The sequence below is a fragment of the Hipposideros armiger genome, unplaced genomic scaffold, assembly GCF_001890085.2.
Source record: "Hipposideros armiger isolate ML-2016 unplaced genomic scaffold, ASM189008v1 scaffold_121, whole genome shotgun sequence".
NCBI lineage: Eukaryota > Metazoa > Chordata > Mammalia > Chiroptera > Hipposideridae > Hipposideros > Hipposideros armiger.
This window is the reverse complement of record NW_017731471.1, coordinates 1,186,977-1,196,794: the sequence shown is the minus strand read 5'-3', so window position 1 is coordinate 1,196,794 and position 9,818 is coordinate 1,186,977. Positions and strand designations below refer to the sequence as shown.

General features: G+C 33.9%; 1 protein-coding gene across 1 annotated transcript in view; it reads left to right on the top strand.

Moving 5' to 3' along the window:
* The window catches only part of LOC109385662 (fibronectin type III domain containing protein 3C1-like), a 63,763-nt gene that overhangs the window by 20,408 nt on the left and 33,537 nt on the right, over nucleotides 1-9,818 (top strand). Inside the window, exons 7-19 of the mRNA XM_019648173.1 lie at nucleotides 445-587; nucleotides 2,743-2,802; nucleotides 3,231-3,369; nucleotides 3,873-3,926; nucleotides 4,028-4,149; nucleotides 4,230-4,404; nucleotides 5,138-5,224; nucleotides 5,459-5,597; nucleotides 7,303-7,371; nucleotides 7,808-7,926; nucleotides 8,051-8,156; nucleotides 8,501-8,604; nucleotides 8,769-8,882. Coding sequence (XP_019503718.1) covers nucleotides 445-587; nucleotides 2,743-2,802; nucleotides 3,231-3,369; nucleotides 3,873-3,926; nucleotides 4,028-4,149; nucleotides 4,230-4,404; nucleotides 5,138-5,224; nucleotides 5,459-5,597; nucleotides 7,303-7,371; nucleotides 7,808-7,926; nucleotides 8,051-8,156; nucleotides 8,501-8,604; nucleotides 8,769-8,882 — 1,431 coding nt within the window. The remainder of the gene's footprint in view (nucleotides 1-444; nucleotides 588-2,742; nucleotides 2,803-3,230; nucleotides 3,370-3,872; nucleotides 3,927-4,027; nucleotides 4,150-4,229; nucleotides 4,405-5,137; nucleotides 5,225-5,458; nucleotides 5,598-7,302; nucleotides 7,372-7,807; nucleotides 7,927-8,050; nucleotides 8,157-8,500; nucleotides 8,605-8,768; nucleotides 8,883-9,818) is intronic.

Here is a 9,818-nt window from a genome sequence, read left to right as displayed (position 1 = left end):
GAGGCAGATCAGTCGCCGGCTTCTGGACGGCCACTCACGCTGGCTGCTGGCTGCTCATGCTGGCTGCTGGCTACACACAGTAGTCCATGGCAACCCACTGCAGCAGGGGCTGCAGCCTACACTGTCGCCGGTTACTCATGGCAGCCCAGCTCCAGGTCGAGCTGTTGTTCAGCATCCCAGCTGTAGAGGGCAGTGTCATTGGCCCTTATATCTGGGATCCGAACTGGGGCTCTCTGGCATCCCAAGCCAGCTCTTAACCAATGCACCACTCGGCCGGCCCCAGACACGTCTGATTATGGTGAACTACTGCTTGAGCAACGTTGACCAAAGTGTCCACTTGTATACATTTTTTGGCACCCCCCAGTACTTAGCATTAAATGAGACTTAGGGAAAGATTATATCATAAATTAAGAGCCCTACTTGAATTTTTGTTGTTTATTTTAGGTTTCTGATATTCAAACAAGATCTGCTGTTGTTTCATGGAAACCACAAGTTTTTGAGAAATGTAATCATACTAAATCTCCTGTAACATTTGAATTGGCAATATCTAACAGTGGTAAAAATGGAAAATATAAAAATGTGTACATGTAAGTCTCTTTTTAATCATCTCTCATTTCTTATTCAATATAAATATGCTATCTAAACATATAGAGCTATAGGCTGAGTCCGAAAGATTTTTCTGCAATTCTTTCCAAGATTTAAATAAAATTTTCTGCAGAAATAGTTTTGAAAAATAAATGATGGTAAGTTTCCAGGTCAGTCCATGAAATTCATTGAATCATAAGTATGTTAAAGCTGAGGGGGCCTTAAATATCAACTGGTTCATTCTCTTAGTTTATAGCTTTTCTATTTGACAAGCTCAGACTCAGGGAAGAAAAGTTTCCCTCCAATTCTCCCTTATCTTTTTTGATCTTTTCATTTTAAGGAAGCAGGAAGTGAAACATGATGGTAGGTCTTTGGGTATACAAGCAAGATATGTACATTGCAATAGAAATTTAAGATTTGGGATATCCTGGGAGTTTCATTATATGAGCTAATTATAAAGTGGAGCTATGATAGTAACAGGATGAGCTTAGGAATGTACTCAGAGGATAGAACCAGGACTAGGGAGGATACAGTGCAGGACACAGCAAGAGCATACCCGACCACTTCCCATAGCTTCTTATCTGAAGAGGGACATAAAATCTGATAGAGAACATGCTGAGAGGAGAGTCACAGTGGCAAGGAAATCCCAAGTTGGTAAGAAAGAGAAATTCCTTTGCCCATCAAACAACTAGGCAAGAAATAAGTCAGAGATCTGCATATGTCTGTACAGCACTTTTAAAATCACAACACATCTTAAACTATTTGCCAGAATTTGTCATCTATATTCAGAGACTCAAAGTGAAAATTTGAATCTAATTAGTTATTATGTAATAAGTTTTATTTCTTTTATAACTGGCAGCTAGAAAATTTAAATTTAAAAATTACAATATACAGGGCCGGCTGAGTGGCTCAGTTGGTTAAGAGCTCGCTCAAGAGTTTGAGCTCTGAGCAACAGCGGTTCGAGTCAGCCCGAGCTGAGCAGCCGTGAGCTGCCAACAGGTGGCGGGATGGCTCAGCTAAAAAAAATAAATAAATAAATAAATAAAATAAAATAAAATAAATTAAAAAAAATTACAATATACAATCTTTTATATTGGGTAGAGGGATGGGAAAATGTAAAATACGATGAAAAGCCATTTATAAAATTAAGCTGCGCTGTAATTTACAGGGTGTTCTTTTTTTGGTGGTATGTATTTTACAAGTCATTGTTTTTTATAAAAACATACTGGCCTATACCTCTGATCACCCTACAACCTTGAGTGGCCTTTGCTTAAAAGGAACAATCTTTTTTATATTATTTTTAAATTAAATTTATTGGGGTGACAATGGTTAGTAAAAGTACATAGATTTGAAGTGTAAAATTCTGTAATATAATACATCATCTATATATCACATTGTGTGCTCACCACCCAGAGTCAATTCTCCTTCCATTACCATATATTTGACACCCTTTACCCTCTAATACCATCCTCCTCCCCACTTCCCCCTTACCCTCTGGTAACCACAAAACTGTTGTCTGTGTCTGAGTTTTTGTTTCTTTATTTGTTTGTCTTGTTCTTTTGTTGCTTTCAGTTTTATATCCCACATATAAGTGAAGTCATGGTTCTTGATTTTTTTCTGTTTGACTTGGATGGATCTTGAGCTTATTATGCTAAGCAAAGAAATAACCGTTTAGCTCTTTTTGGAGGCTATTTCAGGGTGTAGAGCCTAAAGGAGCTCCTTGAGGTGATAGACTAGGTACTCATGATTGTTATCTCAGGAAGATGTAGGTGTGGGAACACAGCTACTCTATCCACTGTAGTGGATAGGTGCTCACCCCAGAAAGATTGTTCTGTGTGACTGAATAAATAAATTGCATGATGCATGGTGCCTTTGAGGCTTTTCATATCAACACTATTTAAAGACAAATCTGTATTATTACAGTGTGAAGTAGCAGTGATAAAATGAAAAAGTTTCATTTCTTAAAGTTATATTAATTTGGCATACAAATGAAGAATTTTGAATTACTGTTACTTTTTTGCATTCATATAAAATGGGTTAGAATTATCTAAACTTCAAGGAGAACTGTGCTTTATCAGTTGACTACATAAGATTAGCAATGTTACTTAGCTTTTAAATATGTACAAGATCTGTTATAAACAAAAGTTATCTTCACAGTGGTGATGAAGTTACATTTACTCTACTTGACCTACAACCATCTGTGGTCTATTTTGTAAGGTAAGAACTCCATCCTACATAACCTTGCCCCACCCTGTAGCCAGCCAGATTCCCCAGTCTATATTAGTTCACTGCTTATGATTCCTGCAGTCAGCCTAGCTATACTTGCTAGCAGAGTGACCTTTCCTTCAAGCTTCAAAGAAACCCCCTCCAAATCCCGCATTAGTTCACTTTCTTTCATTCAGGACAGGTGAGAGGGTGATTTGAGAGCCATTATTTGCAATGATTCAGTTTTGTGCTATTAGAATATATATATATATATATATATATATATATATATATATATATATATATATATATATATATATATATATATATATATATATATATATTCATTCTAAGAAATGTGTCTGGAAACTCAAGTATGTGATTTAATATATATGTTTGGATAAATGTTTGAAAACTTACAATTGTCATTACATTTTTAGAATTACAACCATAAGAGACTCAGCACACAAAACTGTGTCTGAAGTGGTTAGCTTCACAACTCCAGGTTGTGAACCAGACCCTCCACTTGCACCCAAACTGATTAACCGATCCAAGAGCAGCCTGAATTTACAGTGGAAAGTAAGGATTTTACTGCCAAAACCTCTTCAACATTTATTTTAATTTAAAAATATTCTTTCTACTTTGTCCTGAATTTTAAATATGAAATTATGCATGCCTCTTCTGGCCTATTTCCCTAGCACTTTTCCTTCCCCATAATAATCTTTCTCTTTTTTCTATCTGTATCAAGCATCAAGTAAATTGAGAAATATTGTTCAGAATTCCAATAATTACTAAAAGTTGAAGTGTCAGTTTCTACAACTTAAATTTATGTATAATTGTAGACCAATAAGTCTACCTCTCAATTTACTTAAGACTAACTTCATTGCATAAAATTTGGAAGACACAGCAAAACAGAATTTGGGCATGTCTTATATAGACTAAAAAATAGCTTAATTTTAAAATCTGGATTGCTTCAAAAAAAAATTTAAGCAAATTAATTTTATAGTAATTTCTATCATTTTACTTATATACACATACTGAATAAACAGCCCATCATAATCTTATCTTTCTGATATTTCTAGGGTTCCAATGATAATGGTTCCAAAGTAAACAGCTACCTTTTGGAATGGGATGAGGTAAGCAGTTTTATTTTTAAAAGCACTTGTTTGTGAATATTATGATGAATTTCTACTTGTAGCATTTTATAATATTCTAATGGTTTGTGTATATTATTAAGGGCAAAGGTGAAGTCTTCAAAAGTTGCTACATGGGTATCATGAAACAGCATAAGGTCCTCAAACTGAATGCTTCTACAAAATATTCATTCAGATTAGCTGCAAAAAATGAATTCGGCTTGAGGTACATTGAATTATTGCAATATTTAAAAGTCTGAACTTTAAGAGGAACCTGAAACTAATTTTTCCATCTTTATTTTTCAGTGATTTCAGTGAAATAGTAGTCTTCTCTACATCAGGAACTATACCTCAAACACCTTTACCACCAAAGCTAAAAGAAGCAGGAATCTGTAATTTGTCACTAGAATGGTGTGCCCCAACTAACACAAACCTAAATGACAGCCTTACTTATGTACTAGAAATGGAGGAAGCAGGATCTGTAAGTTCTCTTTACATATGCTTTACTCTTCAATTTCAGTGTCAGGTACATTTTATATGATTTTACAATGAAAATTTTAAATTTGATTAATTTCACATCTGAATCAGACTGCATGATTCCTTAGTCTCTGTGTTTTGGATGGGACCAATGTAAAGCCAAGGTCAGACAGGCCTGTACAGGAATATCTAAAGCTACCCAAGTCCCTGAAAGTTAGGTATAAGCAGCAGCAGCCATAACAACAGAATAAGAGAGACTCAGAGAAGTGTTAGTTCTTCAACATTGGGCTTATCCCAGACGACCTTGGGCGGTCACACAGATCCTCTGCATACTTCTACCAAGGCAAGCCCTTTCTTCATCTCCCTGATTTTTTTATGTGGGTGGGCAAATGGCTTCATTCTATTCTGAACTTTCAAATCTATACTGAATAGCCTATTCAACTTAAAAAGCATCTATAAATTTTATGTTGTATATATTTTACCACATTTTAAATAAAGCAACTAACAAGATTTGTTCTGTGTAAGTAATGTGCTAAATGCTTTCATGCACATTATCTTATTACATCCTTTAAGAAGAAGCCCTTTAAGGTAGAAATCATCTCCGGTTTTTTACACAGAGAAACAGGTTCAGAGAGATTAAGGGACTTGCTCAGGATGACCCAGGTAGAAAATAATTTGAAGTTGGAACCTGAACCCATTCCTGCCTGATTCCTAAGTATATTGTATTTCTTTTGCAGGGGTTGGGTTTCAAACCTAAATACAATGGATTAGACCTCTCGTGCACTATAAGAAATCTTCAGAGAAGTACTACATACAAGTTCAGGGTATGTGGCTATAATTTATAAATTTGTATCATTTTAATATAAAATTATACTCTTTACGAGAGATAAAAAGAAGTGCCTATTTTGGTTGAAATTAAACCTTATTTTGCATTTGGATCTCAGAAATTTTCAGTCAAATAACTTGCTTTTTATAATATTACCTGCAACCTATGCACATTTTCAAATCAGACGTTTGTTTCTAGTGGTCAACCAAGGTATTCTCTTTTACTCAATCAGCTATTTGCCTACAATATGGAGGGAAGAAGTAAACCCAGTGGAGAAGTAAAATATACTACCTGTCCAGATAAGCCTGGGTTCCCTAAAAAACCATATATAAAGGGAAAGATCCATTCACACAGAGTAAAAATTGGATGGGGTAAGTAATGCTTTTGTATTTAAAATTTACCCTGTCTTAATATTAACTATTGAGAAGAAATCTTGCTCTTAATTCCCCTCAGCTTTATAAAATATTCTCTTAACCATTTGTATATGAAATATTTAACCATATAAATTAGTTTAGTTGTAAACTATATTGTTTTTTTCTAGTTCTCTATTGAGTTCTATATTGCTATTTTATTAATTCATGCATGAACAAATTACTGAACTTTATATGGGCCCTTAAAATTATGGTTATTCCAAGTAAAACTATATCTAATATAGAGGCCACAATTAGGAAGACACATCAATGATAAATGTCAACTTGACAAAAAATTACATTTAAAAATTATTTTGCCTCTAAACTGGCAAAATCAACTTTAACGAACATATACTTAGCATTTCAGTCTTTTCAGAAGAACTTTAAAATATTAATTAAATGCATCATGTCCAATATTCCAACATGTAAGTTGGATTATGTTTTTATCATCTTTATTAATAACTGAGTATTAATATACTATTATGTTTTTTAATTTAAATTTATTAGAGTGACAATGGTTAATAAAATTACATGGGTTTCAAGTGTACAATTCTATAATACATCATCTATATGTTGCATTATGTGTTCCCCACCCAGAGTCAGTTCTCCTTTCATCACCATACATTTGACCCCATTTCCCTCTTCTACCATCCCCCTCCCCCTTTACCCCCTGATAACCATGAAACTGTTGTCTGTGTCTACGAGTTTTTGTTTCTTTATTTGTTTGTCTTCTCCCTTTGTTGCTTTCAGTTTTATGTCCCACACATGAGTGAAGTCATGGTTCTTGCATTTTTTTATCTGACTCATTTTGCTAAGAGTAATAGTCTCAGGATCATCCATGTTGTTGCAAATGGCACTATTTCATCTTTTCTTATGGCATAGTAGTATTCCACTGTGCATATATACCACATCTTCTTTATCCAATCATCTACTGATGGACACTTGGGTAGTTTCCATGTTTGGCCACCATGATTAATGCTACATTGAACATCAGAGGACATACGTCTTTACAGATAATGTTTTCAGATTTTGGGGGGTAGATACCCAGAAGAGGGAGTGCTAGATCATATGGTAATTCTATTCTTAATTTTTGAGGAACCTCCATATTGTTTTCCATAGTGGCTGTACCAGTTTACATTCCCACCAGCAGTACATGAGGGTTCCTTTTCCTCCACAGCCTCTCCAACACTTGTTATTATTTGTGTTGCTGATAATAGTCATTCTAACAGGTGTGAGGTAATATCTCATTGTGGTTTTGATTTGTATTTCCCTAATAGCTAGTGAAGTTGAGGATTTTTTCATGTATCTGTTGGCCATTTGTATGTCTTGTTGGGAGAAGTTTCTGTTCATGCCCTCTGCCCATTTAATTGGATTGGTTGTCTTTTTGTTGTTGAGTTATATGAGTTCTTCATATATTTTGGATATTAACCTTTTATCAGAGGCATGGTATGCAAATATCTTCTTCCATTTGGTTGGTTGCCTCTTAGTTTTGTTGATGGTTTCTTTTGCTTTGCAGAAGCTTTTTAGTTTGATATAGTCCTATTATGTTTCATGTTTGTATTTTTTCCTCTCTGACTGAAAAAAATGTAATTCATGAAGGGACATTCCAGTAAAAGACTTTTTAAGTTTACTCAAGAATAATTTTAATTTTATTTATTTTTTTCAGAACCACCTGATGATGATGGTGGGACATATATTTCAAGTTACAGTTTAGAAGTTAGTGGAAATCTGGATGGTAAGTCATCATGATTTTTGCTAAGTTTTCAATTTGAAGTACTTTTAGATTTTCCTAGAAGTTGCAAAAATAGTATAGAGCGTTTTCATTTATAACCTTCACTCAGCTTCTCCTAATACTAATATTTTATATAACCCCAGTGCAATTATCAAAATCAGGAAAGTGGCACTGGTACAATACTATTAACTGAACCCCAGAACTTACCTGAATTTCTCCAGTTTTTGGTAACAAATCATATTTACTTACTGATCTTTTATGATTTTATGATTAATTGTATAGGGACTATAAATATTTAACTATTGTAAATAGGTAATTGGACCACAGCTAATTTCCAAAATGGTTATTTCTTAGTATGTACATGAGATAACAATGGGAACCCATGAAATTTATAAGCTACCTATAAATAAATTGGATAAAATTGCTTTTATCCCTTCAGTAAATTCATGGAAAATAATCTACAATGGAACCACAAGGGAATTTCTATATGATCACCTGCAACCTGGTACTACGTATAAACTGAGAGTCTTTTGCACTTCGCCTATAGGCCAAAGCCAGGTGAGGGAAGACAGATGGAAAAGTTTTTAAATTGAGAACTGAAATGAACTATCATGTTAGTAAATGTTTTACAAAACTGAACTTGAATTCACTATAGTCATAAGGTATTTTGTATTTTTCTTAGCCTTCAGACATATTGACTATTCAAACACCCACTTTTTCTCCTGCATCTTGCTGTCGTCTACCCTTAAATGGTAAAGCGAAGTCCAAAGAAAACAACATTCAATGCGGTGAGGCTTCTTGTGTGATTTGAATGACTGTACTTAAATTTCTTGTTTTGTAACCTCTGATTTTTATATATTAAATGTAATTAAAGCAGAGCAAGTGGTTTTCTTTTACTACAAAATCAAATAATGTTTAGAAAATTATTTCTTGCTTGGTAATTGAAATTATAATTTTTTAATGTCTGGAAATTAAATTAAAAAGTGAATTGGCACAAGTTAATATAATTTGAATTCTATGTTACTTATTGTTTTCATAGTCTTCTTAAATTATTTTGTATTATTTTAAAGAAGCAGCCTTTAAATTTTTAATTATTTGAAAAAAATGTTGTTTATTTTGTATATTTTTATAGACAATCCCCCTAATGGAAACTCTAATGCACTTGCAAATGTCAAAGAGGCAAAAGAGATCCAAGATGACACAGAAGGGCACTCCAGCTCTGATGGGAGATCCATAGTGAGTAAATAGGGCTGGGGTTGTTAATATTTATTGTTCAGTTTTCCATTTGTAGTTCATTTCACTTTGGATGAATATATGCTTCTACTTCCTATCAAAGTGGGGAGTGACCATGCCTACACAATAATTTGTGTGTTTGCTTATTTGTTTGTGTTTATTTGTAGTTTGGATCTCATTCAATGAATTGTGAAACTGTGCCACGCCCGAGACCTCCTTCTGAATGTGGTATACCTGTGCTTACCTGCAAAGGTTCAACTTGTGTTGTTGTTAGTTGGGAAGTATGTTATCAATTTATTTTTTATTAATTTTGATGATATAAAAGCACAATAATTGGTTTAGAAGTTTTTTTGAAAGTCTAGAACTCCCTAAGAAGTAAGAGTTTAGATTAGGGTTCCACAAATTTTGACCATGGTTCTAGAACAAACTAGTGCTAAACCTGAAACTAGTGCTAGGCGAAGGCTTTGGTAATCCTGCTTTCCAGATCCTATATTTATGGAGGATAATAAACTTGGAAAACCAAATAGACAATCAATAGGTCACAAATTGAATTTGTAAAACCAAACAAGAGATAATAAAAATTAAATCAATTTATAGAATTTAGTGTTTTTTTTTAAAAAGCTTATTGGGAAATTTCTGGTAGTGTTTGTATATAACTCTACAGTATGACACGTAAGAAATGTGACTATGAGGTAACGAAGTTTAAAAAAAAATTTTACATCCTTGTGAATATCTTCCCATTCAAACTAATCAAGCTCAAAAGATAAGAATTGACCTAGTTATTAAGTCACCTAAGTATCTTTTTATTTTTTGAAATGTTCAAACCTGTAGAGAATTTTAATGAGTTTATTTGAGCCAAACTTAGAGTACATGCTGGGGAGCAAGATCTCAAATGCTCCCCCCCAACTAAGTATCTTTGGATTTTTCTTCCCTTTTTCCCAGACTCTAACAGAGGGTGTTTGACATTGACACCAAAGCTTTAATCTGATAATAATAAATGACAGGTCTGACTACAGCTTTGTTCAAAATCCAGAGTACTGGTGTTTGTGTTTGATCCCACTAATCAATAACAATATTAACCAACATTAATATATCTAAGTTTGCTCTTTTTTTTAAGATTTTTATTGGGGAATTGGGGAGATGGGAACAGCACTGGGGAATTGGGGCAAGGGGAACAGACAAGTTGCTGTCCTTTTGTTCTTCAGTCTAGTTGTGGA